This window comes from Phyllostomus discolor, chromosome 14 (genome assembly GCF_004126475.2).
Source record: "Phyllostomus discolor isolate MPI-MPIP mPhyDis1 chromosome 14, mPhyDis1.pri.v3, whole genome shotgun sequence".
In the NCBI taxonomy this organism is placed as follows: Eukaryota; Metazoa; Chordata; class Mammalia; order Chiroptera; family Phyllostomidae; genus Phyllostomus; species Phyllostomus discolor.
Genome location: NC_040916.2, coordinates 47,785,575 through 47,804,811, shown reverse-complemented (window position 1 = coordinate 47,804,811; position 19,237 = coordinate 47,785,575). Strand labels below are relative to the sequence as shown.

At 48.1% G+C, this 19,237-nt stretch overlaps 4 protein-coding genes across 6 annotated transcripts; 2 read left to right on the top strand and 2 right to left on the bottom strand.

Annotated features, from left to right (window-relative positions):
* The first annotated feature begins 442 nt into the window (after positions 1-442).
* On the top strand, positions 443-5,009 carry JTB (jumping translocation breakpoint). The gene is made up of 6 exons (XM_028502520.2): positions 443-600; positions 800-901; positions 1,053-1,090; positions 1,290-1,372; positions 3,970-4,049; positions 4,679-5,009. The coding sequence occupies exons 2-6, from the start codon at positions 819-821 to the stop codon at positions 4,833-4,835; spliced, it is 441 nt and encodes a 146-aa protein (XP_028358321.1). The 5' UTR covers positions 443-600; positions 800-818; the 3' UTR covers positions 4,836-5,009.
* Positions 1,489-1,775, bottom strand: LOC114489072 (small nuclear ribonucleoprotein G-like; the record flags this gene model as incomplete). The annotated part of the gene is made up of 1 exon (XM_036015098.1): positions 1,489-1,775. A coding segment is annotated over one exon (192 nt), but the record flags the coding sequence as incomplete, so codon positions are not given.
* Positions 3,976-18,929, top strand: SLC39A1 (solute carrier family 39 member 1). 3 transcript variants are annotated; one of them, XM_028502518.2, is made up of 4 exons: positions 3,976-4,049; positions 15,631-15,849; positions 16,022-16,152; positions 17,313-18,929. In XM_028502518.2, exons 1-4 carry the CDS (start codon positions 4,001-4,003, stop codon positions 17,967-17,969), a joined length of 1,056 nt encoding a protein of 351 aa, XP_028358319.1. In that variant the 5' UTR covers positions 3,976-4,000; the 3' UTR covers positions 17,970-18,929. The 3 variants fall into 3 exon arrangements, with proteins under 3 accessions (XP_028358319.1, XP_028358320.1, XP_035870990.1); XM_028502519.2 differs by lacking the exon at positions 3,976-4,049 and adding an exon at positions 14,778-14,897; XM_036015097.1 differs by lacking the exon at positions 3,976-4,049 and adding an exon at positions 14,906-15,064.
* Positions 5,174-9,996, bottom strand: CREB3L4 (cAMP responsive element binding protein 3 like 4). Its single transcript, XM_028502516.2, has 10 exons — positions 9,856-9,996; positions 9,545-9,716; positions 9,050-9,296; positions 8,771-8,892; positions 6,656-6,748; positions 6,413-6,519; positions 6,219-6,287; positions 6,035-6,119; positions 5,776-5,872; positions 5,174-5,620 (listed from the first exon to the last, which is right to left on the bottom strand). The coding sequence occupies exons 2-10, from the start codon at positions 9,713-9,715 to the stop codon at positions 5,427-5,429; spliced, it is 1,185 nt and encodes a 394-aa protein (XP_028358317.2). The 5' UTR covers position 9,716; positions 9,856-9,996; the 3' UTR covers positions 5,174-5,426.
* Positions 18,930-19,237: the final 308 nt, after the last annotated feature.

Below are 19,237 nucleotides of genomic sequence, written 5' to 3'. Positions count from 1 at the left end.
AGGTGACATCTGAGCAGAACTGAATGGGAGCCCAGAGACAAGGAAAAGCTGCATGTTCCCTGTGTGTCTTGGTAATTCCTGTTCTAGGAGTGCGAAGCAAGTCCCTGAACCGCCAACCCAACTTGTCCCCTTGACCATCTGGGACGGGAAAAATGAGATAAGTAAGAGTGTAAAAGAGGCCGAACCTTAATGGAAAACACCAGGGTTTTAAGAAAAGTGCAAAGTCCTGAGAGTGCGACGTATGGTTCCTTTTTACGTCTCGCTGCTCACTTAACTCAGATGAGGAAACAAGCGATAGGGAAAAGAATCGAGAACACAGGTTCACCGCCGGCATTTCCCCCGTTTCCACAAAAGACTACCACAACCATAATGCATCGGTGCGCCGAGCCAATGAGCCGCATCTCTCGACACAAACGTCACGCGATCCTATCCCCAGGGAGCAGTGCGAGGCGCCACCAACCCTGGAAGACTACAAGATCCAGCAGGCACTTCGCGCGCCTCCCGCCGACCAGCCCAGCTCTGGAAAATCCGGCCCTGCAGTCCAGACCCGCCCAGGAGCCTTCGCAGGGCAAGATGGCTGCTCTGGGTGCCGAAGTGGAGGTGAGGGGGTGTTAGGGAACAAACGTATTGGTTTTTCTCGTTCTGGCCGCGGGTACCTTCCAGTAAATCCTTTGTCTTGGGGCAACCCTAGCATTTCTCAGTTTTACCTGGAACCTCCGAGAGGGCAGCAAATTAAGCGCTTTCTCTGGGATACGACGGAGGTACTGGGCCAGTCCATCAGGCCTTTCTGTCCCGGCAGGTGCGACACTGAACACTCAATGCCTGTGGGCGCGGGGAGGCGTGGCCTCCCCCTGGGCTGCCACCTGTATTGGTTTCTCTGCCTGTTCACCTTAAAGCTCTGGTAAGGAGGGGCCGAGGGCACGGAAAAAGGAGGGGACGGAAAATCCAATAGTCTCTGCCCTGGAGGATGAAGGAGATCGTGTCCCTTGACCGTGTGGGTGGGGTGTTTTCTGGCGTCTGACTTTTGCCCCTTTTCCCTGTTATCGCTGCAGCCAAGCAGAGGCTCCAGTGCGGGAGGAGAAGCTGTCAGGTAGGTGATGGTCTGGGAACCCAAAGCCCCCATATGTTTTGTCATGACATCCACCCATATACGTACAGCACAGGTGGAAAAGGACGGCGCCACGTGGAATGAGGGCATCCAGTTGTGCTGGGAAGTTGGATGGGCAGAACCCTTTGGGAGAAATATTTTCTGAATTAGTTCTGGGGCTGGCATTTCTCTCCCCTTTTAGTGAGCACCTCAAATTTGCCGTGCTGGCAGGTGGAAGAGTTTGTGGTGGCAGAAGAGTGTTCTCCATGTTCTAATTTCCAGGCTGTGAGTATCTGTTTTCTCTTCCTTTCTTTTCTCACATCTAATCATCCCCTAAGTCTTTTTTTCCCCTGAACAATACAAAAGTTTATTTAACAAAAGTTCAATATGAGAAGAGACACGACTTGATTTTTATATTGTAGAAAAACAGGTGCTGTGGAGAGGGGACAGAGGATATGTGGAAGCAATTGATTTCTCTGGTGAACACAACCATTCTTCATACTGGTCCCAAGGCTTCCGACATGATAATATTTCTTGGAATGGTTACCACCGTTCCAATATTGTTCTGTTGCCCATTAGTCGTCACCTCCACACATTCATCCATCACAAGTTTCATGAAAGGATCAAATCTAAACAATATTCCTTGGGCATGTCTGCCACCATTTAATTTCTTTTTCTTATGTATATTTTATTGATTATGCTATTACAGTTGTCCCAATAGTTTTCTCTCCTTTATCCCCCTCCACCCTGCACCCTCCCTCTCACCACTATTCCCTCCCTCCTTAGCTCATGTCCATGGGTCGTACATATAAGTTCTTTGGCTTCTCCATTTGCTATACTTTTCTAAACCTCCCCCTGTCTATTTTGTGCCTACCAATTACTCTTCTTATTCTCTGCCTTTTCCCCCATTCCCCCCACCTCACCCTCCTAGCTGATAACCCTCCATGCGATCTCTATTTCTGTGATTCTGTTCCTGTTCTAGTTGTTTGCTCAGTTTGGTTTTGTTTCTGTTTTTTATGTTCAGTTGTTGATAGTTGTGAGTTTGTTGTCATTTTACTGTTCATAGTTTTGATCTTCTTTTCCTTAGATAAGCCCCTTTAACATTTCATGTAATAAGGGCTTGGTGATGATGAACTCCTTTAATTTGACCTTATGTGGGAAGCACTTTATCTGCCCTTCCATTCTAAATAATAGCTTTGCTGGATAGAGAAATCTTGGATGTAGGTCCTTGCCTTTCATGACTTGAAATACTTCTTTCCAGTCCCTTCCTGCCTGCAAGGTCTCTTTTGAGAAATCAGCTGACAGTCTGATGGGAACTCCTTTGTAGGTTACTGTCCCTTTATCTCTTGCTGCTTCTAGAATTCTCTCCTTCATTTTTACCTTGGCTAATGTAATTATGATGTGCCTTCGTGTGTTTCTCCTTGGGTCCAACTTCTTTGGGACACTGTGAGCTTCCTGGAGTTCCTGGGAGTCTGTTTCCTTTGCCAGATTGGGGAAGTTCTTCTTCATTATGCTCTCAAATAAGTTTTCAATTTCTTGCTCTTCCTTTTCTTCTGGTACCCCTATGGTTTGGATGTTGGACTGTTTAAAGATGTCCTAGAGGTTCCTAAGCCTCTCCTCATTTTTTTTAATACTTAGTTCTTCATTCTGTTCTGGTTGAATGTTTCTTTCTTCCTTCTGGTCCACACCATTGATTTGAGTCCATTTCCTTCCCTTCACTGTTAGTTCCCTGTATATTTTTCTTTATTTCTCTTTGCATAGCCTTCACTTTTTCTTCTGTTTTGTGTCCATACTCAATAATTTCTGTGAGCATCTTGATTACCAGTATTTTAAACTGTGCATCTGATAGGTTGGCTGTCTCCTCGTGGCTTAGTTCTTTTTCTGGAGTTTAATCCGTTCTTTCATTTGGGCCATATTTCTTTGTTTCGGTGGGCCCCTTATGTTGTAAGGGGTGGAACCTTAGGTATTTACCAGGGTGGGGCAACCCACTTCGCTGCATTGTGGCACTGTGTGTGTGGGGGTGGGGTCTGTGTCACTCCCCAGTTGTTATTCCTGGTTTATCCTCATGGGAATGTGGGACTGCCTGGTCCACCAACCGCTGCCTTGCCCACCTGGTTTGCCAGCAGCCACCTTGCCAGTTGTCCTCTCCACCTAGGCCGCCTGTTTCCGCTCCTCCTACTGGCCTGGATGAATTTTCTTCTTTAACTCCTTGGTTGTTGGATTTCCATACAGTTTGATTTTCTGGCAGTTCTGGTTGTTTTCTGTTTTTAAATTCCTTGTTTTTGTCCTTTTGGTTGTATGAGGAAGCATAGTGTATTTACCTACACCTCCATCTTGGACGGATGTCCCTTAGTGCCAATCACAACTTCTTGGCCATGAATGTATTTAAGTCTGGAGGGTGAGCTTTGTTCCAGGTGTCTACTTAACAAGTTCAAAGATATCTCCAAGTGAAATGTGTGGCCCTTCTCACATTCCCACCTCAGTTTCTACATCTCATTAAATATGCTTTTGCATTGTCTTTTGTCTTTTTCCTTTGATATGTCCAAATCTGAACTTGTCTTCCCCCTGGAAATGTGCCCTTTTCTTTCCAAGTTAATGGCGACATTGAGCTAATAACCATGTCCTGGTCATTTTTAATCCAGTAGGCTCTAGAACCTGTCCCTGCCTCTCCTAGTCTGTTGCCTTTGAAATATTCTTTATAACACGTATTCCTAATCATACAACCACCACCTCCACCATTCCCTTTAGAACTCTTCATTAGTTGTCTGTCGCCTACCAGCTCTGAGCCTTAGCACTCGGTCACCTGCCCATTCTGCATGGCAGCCTTTCTGTTCCTCCTCCCGCCCCTCCTGATATGTGCTTTGGTCCTTTTCTCCTGGCAGAAAGCCACCTCTGAATGTGGTTCCACAGGATATGTGGAGAAAATCACCTGCAGCTTATCGAAGAGGAGTGAGTTCAAAAGGTAAGTGCTTTTTCTCTTCTCTCTCTCTCTCTCTCTTTTAAATCTCCAACCTGTGGATATGCTTATTGATTTGAAAGAGTGGGGAAGGGAGGGAGAGAGAGAGGAGAGTCACTGATGTGAGAGAGAAACATGGGGATCGGTTGCCTCTTGTACACATCCCAACTGGGACCAAACCCATGACCTTTTGGCTTATAGGACAACACTCCAACTGACTGAGCCACACCAGTCAGGGCTGTTTTGCTTCTTGAAACCTCCTAGATCATCTTGTTTGCTGCTATGATTTTATATAAATAGTCCTACCTCTTCTTGGTCTGGAGGTAGTATGGCATATTGGAAAGAAAAAGGGATTTGGAACCAAATTACTTCAACCCAAGTCCCAACCTACCCTCTCAGCGCTCTGTTATTGGCCTTATTTTGTCAGTAAAATTGGTTAATACCTGCTCTGCTTATCTCACCAGAAAATAACGTTAAATGATACCTCTGAGTGGGATTGATGCACTGTGAACACAGTGGATTGACTCTGATTCTCTCTTATTCCCTTGGTGTATCTTGATTGGGCTGAAGGAGAAGGGAGGCTACAGGGAGGCCAGACAGCCTTCCCTGGAGTAACTGTTTCTTCCTGCCCTCAGCTGCCGCTCAGCTCTGATGGAACAACACTTATTCTGGAAATTTGAAGGGGCTGTTGTGGGTGTAGCCTTGGTCTTCGCTTGCCTTGTCGTCGTTCGTCAGCGACAGCTGGACAGAAGGGCTCTGGAAAAGGTCCGGAAGCAGATCGAATCCATATAGCTACCTTCCACCCTTTCTATATGGGTCTTACAGACCCCACACTAGACAGAGAAAGTGGAATGGACTGACTTGTGCCCCCTTTGTAATTTTTTGAGTGGGAAAAATCCCAAAAAGCCTTTCTTCTATCTTCCTTGTCTAGATGATTAATGAGCAGAATAAAAAGAGTAAACTAGAGTATAAAATATTTTCCTTCCCTACTCTGATTTGGTTTGGGGCAGGAAGTTATGAAGGCAGGGAAAGGGGGTAGCAACTTTAGACCCTCGTTTATCAAGCACATGTCTTCCTCCTCTTCTACTACTTATTTAAAATTCTGGGATAACATTTCAGAAAAAAAAAGTTTATTTCTCAGTAAAACCTTCTGTTTCCCTCAATCCTATATCCAAAGAAGAAGTAAAATCACAGATACACCATAAAAATATTTGAGATGCTACCTCACATAGGCAGACTCAGGATAGACATCTAGGGCATCCTGATGTGATTCAGACCCCTGAGGCCAGAGAACCCTGAGTGGGAATCCCAGGGGGAAGCGGAGTCAGAGTGGAGCCCTGGAGTCCTTATGTGACCGGGTAGTGGGCTCGGAAGTATTCCAGTTCACATCTCATCTGCATGCAGCACAGCTCTGGTGTGCCCACTGGGGCCTGTCTTCACTCCTATCTTCTCAAGCAGTGTCCTTGTTGATCCATTTGCACTCTTGGTCCCAGGTGGCCTTCCCAATCTGGACTCTACCTCTGGGGTCTCCCAATTTTCTGTTATGTTCTTGTGGGTCAGGATATTTCTGGAAATCACTGTGGGGTGAAGGGAAAAGGGCAGTAGTAGAGTGCTCCATTGGGTGGGAAATCCTAGACAGGCCAGACCCTCCCTCGCAGCTCTTGACTACCCTGGAGAAAGCCCCCACTTGCCCACTAGGTAAAAAGAGCCCTTCCCTGCCGTGGCCTCTCACCTCCATGAGGCTGGTAATCCTCGGACCCAGCTGCTGGTAGGCCTTGAAAGGGGCTGAAACTAGGCAGGATGATGAGAGCCAGGGAAAAAAGAAGGATCTGAAGGAAGCAAGAAGACACTTGGACTGTGAGAACAATAAAAAAAGAGGGCAGAGTGAATAGAAGGCAATTGGAATCATTAGGGATGGGAAGATTTGTGTGGCTGGGGAGTCAGAGTATCAGGATGGAAGTTGGGGGAGATGGGAAGTAGACTAATGGTACCAGAACACAAGTGCTGGTCTGGGCAGCTTTGTTGGAAGTTTGAGTAATGAGCATCTGCAGCTGGCGGAGCTGAGTCACCAAGGAGCTGGAAAAGAACGTTGAGTTAGACCTGGGAACCAGGGCCCGAATTTGGTGCCCATGTGCCACACACTCCCCCTGACATGCACACCGTGCTTTCACTCACATGTTGTGCCTCTCCAACTCCTGGACTTTTTTCTGCAGTTCCTGGTTCTGTGCAGAACAGGCAGCCACCCTAAAGAATTCGGAAAGGTAGGACAAGGTTCTGCTATTATGTGAGTCCTCACCCTTGCCTGCCTTGGTAAGGGAGCGGTTCCAGACCTGGGCCACAGGAATCCAGAAATGTGAGTTCAAACATACCTGCTTTCTAGTCCATCGATGTACTCTTTCTTCCGCCGCCGACTGTCCTGAGCTGACTGCTTGTTACGGATTTTCCTCCTGACCTTCTTGAGGACCCTTTCCTCTGCCTAGGGCCCCAAGGTATATCAGTCCTGGCTCTTAATGTGTCCCTCACCCCAACTGCCCAATTCTCCACTGTGATCTTGGCTCCTGAGAGGCATGGTGGAGCCATTGGGTTGAGATTCCTTTGGGGAAGGATGTTACCTTGGTGAGGGGCAGGTGAGAGGGCAGGGAAATCCCTTCCTGCCCGAGAAGACGCTTCTCCTCATCTGTCAGGAACAAGGTTTGACAGGGCAGCTGGTGGGGGACAGGAGAAAACAAGAGTGGGAAGAGGTTTATCCCATTTCCAGCACCCTAGCTGCTCCCCCGCATGCCTTCTAGAGAGTGTTTCCCATTTGCACTGAGGAATAACTAACCATGAAATGAAGTAAGGGCAGAGACCTTAATTCAGACTGGCTCTGGATCATACTTAAAGGGACTTCTGAGGCTGAGAACAGAGAGAGGACGTGGTTTTGTCATATCCTTTGACCACAGACTCTGGACTTCAGCACTTGGAGTAAGCTAGGGAGAGCCTGTTCTGGTCTACATCTCCCCAAACCTTAGAGGTATTTGAAGAGAATGTGGGGTAACTCACCAAGGTAGGGTTTGCTCAATCTCTCAGCAGACAAATGATTCACTTTCAGCTATTAACTTCTGTTTGGCAGAGTGTGTTATCCAGTCACCTGTCAATCACTGGGAGCTACCTGGGGCAGTGGCCCTTTCTCCTCAGGATCTGATCCCCACCCTTCAGACTAAAGCCCTGTCTTCTGTCAGAACTGCCTAAGGGTAATGAAACAACAATTTCTCATAAAGTATGTGGCAAGGGGAAGCATTTTCTCAATCTGAGATCTTGCTTACATGCACATCCTCTGTTTGGCTCAAATAAATTACTATAAAAATTCTTAAAAGAAAGTATGTAGGGAGGCTGCATAGTGTCTGGTTAACATGAGCACATCAACGGAGTGACATGCTTTCTAATTTTTTTCTTGAAAGATTTATGCTTCATTTTGTGACGGGAATTTGCATTTGCCTCCTAATAGTCTTTGACTTTTAGCTAAACTGTTTCTTCTATCTACCTTTTTCCAATGCTCCCTTCTTGCTCCTGTGACTATGAGAGTGGTTTCCCTCCCAATCCACCTGATCGAAATCGGTGAGAATGAGGCCTAGAAGGTTTTATTTAAAAACCAAAACTGCCCTGGCTGGTGTGGCTCAGTGTATTGAGTGCCGACCTGCAAATCAAAGGGTTGCCAGTTCGATTCCCAGTCAGGGCACATGCCTGGCTTGTGGGCCAGGTCCCCAGGAGTAAGTGTGTGATAGACAACCCCACATTGATGTTTCTCTCCCTCTCTTCTTCCCTTCCCCTCTCTCAAAAATAAATAAATAAATAAATAATAAAAACTATATATAAAGCAAAACCACAAATTCCCCAGTGTTTTAAGGTCCCTCAACCCAACATTTTAAGATGCCTGGCTTGGGCTTGGCTACTGGTCTAGCCTCAACCACAGATTTTCAAGGAGGCTTGAAAATATTCCCTACTTTTTGCACACAAGCTCTTTCCATGATAAAAGCAGGGTCCCCTCCTCACCCCACTAGAGGAACCAGACCATAGCCTTGAGAAGGTATCTGATCTGCCTGCTGGACAATCACTCCAGTGGAAATGTAGTTGCAGTTTCTCCTCTTACACTCCGTACCCAGTAATCAGTTGGATTCTCAGGCGGCCTGTCCCATTTCTGTGTCCTGACCCAAGACTGAGACAATAGCTGAGCAAACAATGTACACAAGGTTCAGACTTTTTCCTTCAGCCCTACCCCTGGATTCCCTCACTCCACCTTCTTAATTGAGTTATCACCACCTTAGCCCCAACTGCTTGTCTCCTTTCTCCTTTCCTGCTTTTATTTTTTTAAAGATTGTATTTATTTATTTTTAAAAGACTTTATTTATTTTTAGAGAGAGGGGAAAGGAGAAAGGGAAACATCAATGTGTGGTTGCCTCTCATACACCCCCTACTGGGGACCTGGCCCACAACCTAGTCATGTGCCCTGACTGGGAATCAATCCAGAGACCCTTTGGTTTGCAGGCTGGCACTCAATTCACTGAGCCACACCAGCCAGGGCCCTTTCCTGCTTTTAAATTGCTATGTTTCCCTGGCCTTCAGGCCCAATGGCACAAAAATTAGGCCAAAGACAGTTCAGCATCAGTTTCCCCCTCCTGTACCCCCATCTTTGTGGGTATATATGAGCGTATCAGACAGGACTGGATCAGGCCAACCCCAAGACTCACCAGGGTCGCAGGAAGCACTGGGTTTACAGTGTCTGCTCTGGGCTGGATGCAGGCATGAGCATCAAGGGACAGCTTGCTGACTGTGCAGGCATCAGGCACCATAAATGGTGGACTCCACTGATCTGAGAGAGACATAGGTGGCTGGGAGAAAGGAAATGGGAGGTGTACCTGCTGGCAGCACGGCCTGGGTAGTGGCACAGATTGGGGAAACCCCCTTAACCCCAGGGCTAGGGCTGAATCTGAAGGGCCATTGTCCCCTTGCCATAGAACACTACTGACCTAGCTGAATGGAGATGAACCCTACAGGTGGCCCAGCTTCCTCCTGCATCTTCTCCAGGACCTCTGCTTCATAAACAACCTCATAGAAGGCAGGGGAACTGGGTGTCTTGAGGACAGGGGGACTGTCTGGATGACCTGGGTCCTCAGAGATTCCACTGTCGCTGCCAGGAGATGCTTCTGAGCAGTACACTTCATTGGGATCAATGAAAAGCTTTGGGAAATCTTCAGGCTCACTCTCTTGAAGGCCCTACATTAGAAGAGGGCATATATGTATATTTACAAAGAAGAATTCTGGAAGTTCTTTCTGATCTCAAACCTAGATCTTCCATGCTTCAGTTTCAGTCCTTTCTGTCCTTGGACATGGGGATACTTACAGTTTATGTCTATTTGAGGTGTACTGTCTCCAGACCTCTTTCCAAGTGTAGGCTGAAGCCTCTTAGGCCTCTTATCAGAGTTGTGTTTCAACCCACCCCTACTTCCATTCATCACACTCACACAGACATGGCCCCCACTGGACTTGCAGGCTTGCAGTCCCTGTTCTTGTAGCATAGTCACTGGGACCTCTGGAGGTGGACAGTGGTGTCCCAGCTCCAGGAAGGATCCTGTTAAAACATCATCTGGGGGTTCCAGCCAGAAGTCCAGCAGGTCGGGAGTTCCGAAATCCATGCTGCAGGGAGGCATGTGGGGTGGGAGAGTTGCAGCGGGGTGATGGCTACCCCCAACACAAACACACACACTGCATTTGGGTTCGTCTCACTCCCTCTTCCATTATTCCGCCCCCCCCCCCAATCTATGGAGACCCTCACCTGTCAGCTGGAGATCTCTCCTCGTCCTGGTCTCTGTGGTTTCAACGAACAGGACCCCAGGTTATTACTGTTCGGAAGAGCCCAGCCCTGACAAGCCAGCCTAGCCTGCTGACCAACCCGAACAGTACACCTTTTCTTCCCTCCAGGATCTCACATCCTGGACCTGCCCAGCCAAGCCCCGCCCCTAGCCTTACACTAGGAAAGTGGGTTGCACCTAGTCGGGAGCCAAGGTAGGGACGCCGAATTTGGGAGCAGGGGGTTAAAGGCTTAGCGTCCACAAACCAGACCTGAGAAAAACAAGCAGCTTCGCCCTTTCTGCCTTAGTTTTTCTAGCGATAGCAAATATTTCTGAGGTAGGTCCCCAGGGAAGGACACAGCTGTGACTGGAGCACAGGATACTTGAGTGACTGTTCTCCGGCCATCAATTCTATAAGAAGGAGACCAAGGCAGGATTGAAAACAAAGAAGAGAGTCAACTGGGTTGCCAAGATCTACAGTGGATCCCCTCCCCCAGCCCGTGGCTCTCAGCCCACAATGAGTCTGATGGGAAGCTGGAGATGTAGCGGTTTTGATGGGCAGGGCAAGTGAGCGAATGGAATTGCCTCCTCGAGGCCGGGTCCGCCGTAACTGGTCAGAAATGGCTGTCAGAGAGGGAGTAAGGCCAATGGGGCTGGGGCACTTACATGTCCCGCGGGGTTGGGTTCTGGAGATCAAAGAGTGGAGTAAGAACCAGAAGAATTGCAGTGAAGGGGGAAAATTCAGGGAATGTGGGCGGCAGCTTGGTTTGGTTTCGCTTGCCACGTGACTCGTAAACCCAGATTATTACCCAGGCGGGGAGTGAATATCCTGTTATGCCACGTTAAGTGACAGAGCTTTTACTCAGCCGGCGGAAGGTCGCACTATCACGAGTTGTCAAAATCCGTGCTTTATGCTATTAATGAAGACCAGCAATTATAGATACACACAGGTCTGTTAACTAACGGAAGTGAGTGTCTGGAAAACTACAAAACGTTAAAAATCATTAGGGTTTTCGGAGGGAGTATGTCTTATTGTTTGCATACAATTACCGACAAGAGCATGTGTCCTGCATGTGTATAATATACAAAATATTTTCATTGTTCCCTCATTTAATCCACAACAACTCTGAGGGAGACAGGCCAGGAAATGTTTTACTAATTTTACTGATGACTATACAAAGATCCATGACTAGAATGTAGTAATACCAAAACCCAGGATTTTTTGCCTTGGTCTGGTGACTGATGATCTGAGAATTCATTTTAAATAAAATAATGAAGCTGTAATGATCTGCTTGCCTCTTCAAAAGTACTTCAGAGAAGAAGTAGCTGGGTGAATAAAGCAACAAAGTTTGGGGTGTGGATCTGGAATTCAAACTGGTATTCTCATGAAAATTTCAGTGGGTTGAAAGTAAAGACAGGTACAGAAGCTAAGATTTACTGGGTAACTACTGCATGTTCAGGCATTTTCATGGTACTAATATAATTCTCATAGCAACTCACAGCAGTCAGAGAGAAGGTAAGTAACTTCTCAAGGTCACTCTGTAAGTAGCTAAAGCAAAATTTAGCTGCTTGAGCCCATATTCTTTGCACTATACTAAGTTATCTTGCTGGACCTTTCTCAGATTTCCCAACTCTGTCTTTTCTGCTCATCCTGCATCTTGCTCAAGTAATGAAAAGACAAAGCAGGTTCCTAGATTGATGCAGAGCTCTAAGGAAAACAGAACCATCCTTACTTAGATTTTTCCCAAAGCAATAAAGGTTTCAAAGAGCTTCCTTCTGGCTGCATGTACAGAGATGATTACATGGAAAATATAGTCAGCTTCCATTAATGTTAGAACTGGAAGGAGCCCTGGCTGTTATGGCTCAGTGAACTGAGTACTGGCCTGCAAACTGAAAGGCTGGTGGTTTGATTCTCATTCAAGGCACATACCTACCGTATTTTTGGACTATAAGATGCACTCCCCCAAAATTTGGGAGGAAAGGGGTGTGTGTCTTATAGTATGAATGTAGCTTACCTGGCTCCCTGGGGAGGGGGGCGCGGTGGTAGAGCGGGGACACAGGTTATTAAATATTTTACCACACTTTTTGCTTCAAAATTTCGTTTCCCTATTTCCTCCTTTAAAACCTAGGAGCATCTTATGGTCTGGTGCATCTTATAGTCTTAAAAATATGGTAGGTTGTGGGACAGATCCCAGATTGGGGGTGTGTGAGAGTCAACTGATTAATGTATCTTTTTTATTTTAAAAATGTTTTTATTTTTAGAGAGGGAAAGGGAGGGAAAAAGAGAGGAAGAGAAACATCAATGTGTGGTTGCTACTTGAGTGCCCTCTACTGGAGACCTGGCCTGCAACCCAGGCATGTGCCCTGACTGGGAATCCAGCTCACAGCCCTTTGGTTCACAGTCCAGTGCTCAATCCACTGAGCCACACCAGTCAGGGCTGATTAATGTATCTTGATGTATCTCTCACACATCAATGTTTCTCTCCATTTCTTTCTCCCTCCCTTCACCTCTCTCTAAAAGAAAAATAAATAAATCTAAAAAAAAAGGAACTGGAAGGAACTTGAAGGAACTCTTGGCATTATCTGCTTGTCTACCTTCTCTCTTCCATTGGATTTATCAAACTTCTGAAAGGGAAAATGACTTGCCTAAGATCACATACCAGATTAAGTTAGAGCTGGGACTAGTACCCAGGTGTCCTGGTTCCCAGTCCATGATTCCTTCTTAATGTTACTAATTAGCAATAATCTTAGAAGCATAATTTGCCACAGACAGACCATAGTATGAATAATATTCCCTTAAATAATCTGGAGTTTCTTCTAATAGTAATTTTTATCTTTTAATTAAGAGCTTGAGCCCTGGCTGGTGTGGCTCAGTGGATTCAGCACCAGCCTATGAACCAAAGTGTTACCGGTTCGATTCCTAGTCAAGGCACATGCCTGCGTTTCTGGCTGGGTCCCTAGTGGGGGACATGTGAGAGGCAATCACACATTAATGTTCTCTCCCTCTCTTTCTCTTTTCCTTCCCCTCTCTCTAAAAATAAGTCAATAACATCTTTTTTTTTAAGAGCTTGAGCCCTGACCGATGTGGCTCAACTGATTGTCCTCCTGCAAAGTGAAAGGTTGCCAGTTTGATTCCTGGTCAGGGCACATGCCTGGGTTGTGGGTCGATCCCCGGTTGGGGTGTGTGCAAGAGGCAACCAATCAATGTTTCTCTCTCTCATTCTCTCTCCCTTGCCTTCTGTCTAAAAATGAATTTAAAACAATTAAAAAGAGCTTGAAACAGCAATGATTATTATTATTAAATAATGGGACACTAGTACCCCATTTGACTTACATCCTGCTCTTAGGGTCTATATGATTCCTTTCTCCTCGACTACCTACCTCAAGAAATCTTCACATTCCCCTTTTCTTTTTTTTAAAGATTTTATTTATTTTTAGACAGAGGGGAAGGGAAGGAGAAAGAGAGGGAGAGAAACATTAATGTGTGGTTGCCTCTCACATGTCCCCCACCAGGGACCCAGCCAGCAATCCAGGCTTGTGCCCTGACTGGGAATTGAACCTGTGATGCTTTGGTTTGCAGCCCGCGCTCAATCCACTGAGCTATGCCAGCCAGGGCTACATTCTCCTTTTCTTAAGGAAGTTGCTGGCCTTTGAAAGGGTAAGGCCAGAGTCATTTGCTATTGTGACACCATTCGCTGAACACACCTGTGACCTTGTTAAACATGACTCTCATTTTACTCTTCTGAGCTTGTCCCCAGGACTGGAAATTACTGGAAGGTAATAACAGAACTAACTACTCCCTACAGCCACAGGCAGAAGATAACATTGGAACTAACAGCAGCCTAGAGTTACAACACCTGCAACAGCCCAGGGCATACAACAGCAACCCTCCACCACCACCCCTTTTTAAAAGATTTTATTTTAGAGAAAGGAAGGGAGAAAGAGAGGGAGAGAAACATCAGTGTGTGGTTGCCTCTTGAGTACCCCCTATTGGGACCTGGCCTGCAATCCATGCATTTGCCCTGACTGGGAATCGAACCAACGACCCTTTGGTTTGCAAACTGGCACTCAATCCACTGAGCCACACCAGCCAGGGCTCCACCCTTTTTTAGTCCAATTATAATCCAGTAAAAACTCAAAGCTTGCACCCCTTAATGCTTGTGTATCTCTTCACACCAGGCCTCTCTCCTTTCTTGGAGTGCAAATAAAAACTGGATTCACAACACTCGCAAATTCTCTTTGTGAATTCTTTCACAGTCAATATCACCAACCACCCTAACAGCCTTGATTTCCAAAGCCGTATCAAAGGCATCACCCTGTCCCTTCTTTAACTTTGCAAAAAAAGAATAAGCTGAGCGAGCCCCTTTAATTTCCTCCTTTGTTCCCTGCTTTCCCATGAGACTAGAAGAGGATTCTGATACCACAGGGATGTGGGCCAAGACGATCCAGGCTAAGGAAACAGTAAAGGCCCTCAGTTGAAAATACCTTGACCCATTCAAGGAATAGAAAACAGCAAAGAAGTCCTAAGAAGGGAGTGTTTTCTTTTCTTTGACGCCAGGGTGTCGAGAAGGGATCCAAGATCAGGCAGACATACAGTAAGGCAGAATATTAGGGACTGAGGGGTGCGTATAGGACACCGCCCCCGTCCGCTTCCTCTTCCGTCCAGGTTTGTGGCTTCCTTCTTAAAAAATCTCTAAAACATCAAAGCCTCTGTTCAGCAGCGACCTCCCTCCAAGCAGAAAATCCCAGTGGCCCGGGCTGTCTGCACCTAGATACTCTCTCTCCTTTCCCTGCTCTCGCGCATTCTCCTATCGTCTCTGCTTCCACTCAGCTCGGCTTTCCGTCTCTGATTGGTCTTAGGTCATGTCACTCTTTTTATGCACCCGCCCCCAGTATCTGTCATTGGCCGCAAGGGGAGGATTTGCGGAGGCTCTAGTTCGGGGAGGAGGGGCGCTGGGGAGGAGGGCGGGAATTCCCGACTGGAGGCCGGAACTCAGCGGGTGCCATGTAGTGAGACCCTCGCGAGGTGAGTGCGGACTTTATGGGAGCGGGATTCAGGTCAGCCGCTCAGGCCTCCTAGGAGACCTAGGAGCTGGAGTTTAGGCTCTCACATTTTTCTGCTTCACTGGACGCTGGCGGCCGCGGACCCCGCCTACTGAAGCCAGGACTTTCAGACGCCACCCTCAGTTTTCAGTCGGTCCCGGGACCCCAGACTCCTTGGGCCTCTTTTTAGTCACCTTCTCCGACGTCCCAGGCTGGGCCTGAAGTGGTCGCTCTCTGCTTTGAGGGGGATGGCGCTGGGCAAACGGGAGCGGGAGAAGGATCCAGCACCCAAGTTCGCCCTGTTCAGGTGGTCCACGAAGCTACCCACGCGCATCACTGCACAGCCCCTCCCCCACCCAACCTTAGCCTCATCTGTTCCTTCCCAGAAGGGACCTGGCCTCGACTTTTCTTGCAGGACCCAGCTCCCTAGTTCTCTGGGAGTTCCAGATGAAAGAGTAATGACATAACTACACAGTCCTCATGACTCTGTTTCCCCCTTGCAGGGTCCCTGAATAAGTCACTTGGAAGGGATAAAGCCTGAGGGGGAAGAGAAATGTTCCCAGTACAGGAGTGGATGGTGGATGAGTCACACAGGGTTGGGGAAGGTCAGAAAGAGTCTGGTGTGAGGGAACTGCACTCAGCTGACCAGTCTTTCCCTTTCCTTGGCTCCATCTTTCCTTATGTGACCATTTCCCCAACTCATTCTGTCTTCCTAGGTCTGAGAGTGACTGGAGCAACCACAGCCACCATGGGGCCCTGGGGAGAGCCAGAGCTCCTGGTGTGGCGCCCAGAGGCAGTAGCCTCGGAGCCCCCAGTGCCTGTGGGACTGGAGGTGAAGTTGGGAGCCCTGGTGCTACTGCTGGTACTCACTCTCATCTGCAGTCTTGTGCCCATCTGTGTGCTACGCCAGCCAGGAGCTAACCCAGAAGCCTCAGGTAAGGCTCTCCTTTTCCCTGCTGCTATGGATGCTTGGGGTACTGAAGGCTCTGGCACTGAAGAAGGTGACCTAAGGAGGGGAAGGCAAGAGCAACCATTGCTTGGGTTGGGGTAGGGGGGCCTGGAGAGGGTTCATTTGCTCATTCTCCTCTGTGCTTTATTCCTGCCCAGCCTCCCGCCAAAGAGCCCTGAGCCTAGTAAGCTGTTTTGCGGGGGGTGTCTTTCTGGCCACCTGTCTCCTGGACCTGCTACCTGACTACCTATCTGCCATAGATGAGGCCCTGGCAGCCCTGCATGTGACGGTGAGCACTGGCTGGATGCATGTGACCCTGTGAATGTGACTGTATTCCGTTGCATACCTCTAGGAGAGGTGGTTTGTATGGATATGTTCCTGTGTCACTTCATGACTGTGTGGAAGCCTCTTGGATGTGATCCTATGAATTACGATTTTTAGTTATAGAGCATAACTGTTTTTGTGGGTTCCCCCTCTGGTCCCTTTGTGAGCACTATGTACCCTCTGAGACAGCATGAGGAGCCTTATTAAGGGGTGTGTGACCTACTCTGTTGGTTTCTCAGTTCCAGCTTTAAGGAAGCTAACAGCAATCCAAGAATCATCTTTACCCTCTCTCATCACTTTCTTGAAGGATTGTAGAAAGAGGTCCCTACAGGCCTGGGAAGGGTAGGAGGCAATCCCAGGGGCTTGGTGTTGCTGACCAAAAAGGCCCAAATAACTGGGATATGGGGAAGATCAAGTTCAAAGCATAGGACGGTCTCATAGGAAAAACTGAGACAGCTGGGCGGTGGTTCAAGGACAGTACCCTGGGCTCTTCCTCTAGCTCCCTGAGACTGAGGAAGTAACACTGGATATGACCTGTGTGTCTGTGACTGAGTGACCTGTGCCTTCATGCGGCTGGGTGTAAGTCTGAACGCCCCTACAACAGTGTATAGCACTGTGTGTGAGCATTTGGGAAAGTGGGCCAATGTGTGGCTCTTTGTATGCCTGCATGTGACACTTTGTGTATGTCTGCATCAGTGGCTCTGAACTAGGGGTGGGGGTTTTGACCCTTCTCCCAAAAAACATTTGGTAATGTCTGGAGACATTTTTGGTTGTCATAGCTCAGGGAGGGAGAGCGTTGCACTGCTACTGGCATCTAATGGGTAGAGGCTAGAGAGGCTCTGCACAGGATAGCCCTCCACAGCAAAGGATTATCTAGCCCCAAATGTTAATACTGCCCGACTTGAGAAATCTTGTTCTACATGTAACACTGACACCAGAATCTATGTCATTGTGGATCCTTCTGTGTTTGTGTCACCGAGTGACTCTATGTGACCACTGAGTGGCCCTGTGTGAGTATGTGACCCCATGTCTGTGTAACTGGGACTCCACTGGATTCTGCATCTGACTCCTCTTCCCTATACTTGGTCTGTCTCCTGAACTCCTTGCTGCCTCCTTTGCTCATAGCTCCAGTTCCCCCTACAAGAGTTCATCCTGGCCATGGGCTTCTTCCTGGTCCTGGTGATGGAGCAGATCACGCTGGCTTACAAGGAGCAGTCGGTGCCACCACCTCGAGAGGAGACAAGGGCGCTGCTGGGAACAGTGAATGGTGGGCCACAGCACTGGCACGATGGGCCAGGCGTCCCACAGGCAAGCGGAACTCTGGCAGCCCCCTCAGCCCTGCGTGCCTGTGTACTGGTCTTCTCCCTAGCTCTGCACTCGGTGTTTGAGGGGTTGGCGGTGGGGCTTCAGCGAGACCGGGCTCGAGCCATGGAGCTGTGCCTGGCTTTGCTGCTCCATAAGGGTATTCTGGCAGTCAGCTTGTCCCTGCGGCTGCTGCAGAGCCACCTGAGAGCAAAGGTGGTGGCAGGCTGTGGGATCCTCTTCTCATGTATGACACCTCTGGGCATTGGGTTGGGTGCAGCTCTGGCAGAGTCAGCTGGGCCACTCCACCAGCTGGCCCAGTCTGTACTGGAGGGCATGGCAGCTGGCACCTTTCTCTATATCACCTTCCTGGAAATCCTGCCCCAGGAGCTGGCCACTTCTGAGCAGAGGATCCTCAAGGTCATTCTGCTCCTGTCAGGCTTTGCCCTACTTACTGGTCTACTTTTCATCCAAATCTAGGGGGCTCCAAGAGAGGGAGGGGAGACTGGGTACCAGGTGCTGTTGACCCACCTCCCTTCCTCAGGAGTGGGGAAGGGAAGTATTGAGGGCCAAAGAGTTCTCTGATAGGTGGGGGTGGAGCCTTTGGTACTTATTACCTGACCAATGAGAGGGAAGTGGGCAGACAAGCGCCTGACCCCCCAGGCAGAAGGAACAAGGCATGGTCAAGTCACTAAAGGCATCAAGAGACATAGTATTAGAAAAGACACTGAGCGTTAGAATCGAGCAGACACTACACAGGGACAAGCTGACACCAGGGAGGCTGGAGGTGGGTACCCAGTGCTGTGGGATAGGAGACAGGGCCTAAGTCCAGAGTCAGCAGTTCTGTTTGTAGCCCATTTCAGCCCTCTGTAATTTGGAGTGGACCCCTCCTACTTTTCTTATTAGCTCCTACTCTCACATCTAGTTTCCTCTTCCCTTCTCCCAAGATCTATTAGTGCCAAGACCCACCCTTCCAGTTTTGGTACCTTCTCTGGCTTCTCCAGTCTGCTCACTCCTCTATTTTTAAAGTGCCAAAAAAAATGCCCTCCCTCTTTCTCAAAGCACAGTAATACACTGAGCCCTGCCTGGCACTTCAGCGAAGGGGGTTCTTTTGTTCTGTATTTTAGTCCAAGATTCTGAGGTGGAGCAGAAGAGTTTGCTGAGTTGTGACAAGGGGGAAGGGTTGTCAGATTTGCGGGCCCCTACCACTGCTGCACCCTAGGTATACCGCACATGGACATGGTGCCCCATACCCAGATGATAAATACTGAGCTGCCAAAAATTTTTTATACCATAGGAGGCCAAGGGGGAAGGGGAATATTCACCCCCCGGGTTATTTTTGGGGAGGTAGGGCTGTGCACAGGGTCATATTCTCTAGAATCTATTTTACTTACTGACTGTTTTGGGACATATTACCCAAATAAAAGATGTTTCTCTACACTTGTGCAGTATCTGATTCATTTGTATTGAGAAAGTGGTGGGCATGTGACCAGCCCGAGAGGGCCTGAGTCCCAGATGTTTACAGTTGTTTTGGTAACATCCCTGGTCTCATTGTTTTCATTCAGTCCCTTCTCTGAAGATGCCATTTTTCCTCTTTTGACTCTTCCTTCTTCCCCCTCCCCTTCCCCTTCCCCTCTTTTCTCCTCTCCTTCAATCCCTACGCCCTTCGTGTTCCTAGGCTCCGGACCAATTTAGAACTACTTTTCCCAGCTTGCCGTGCGCAGTGGGGAGCCGAGTGGGAGGAGCAA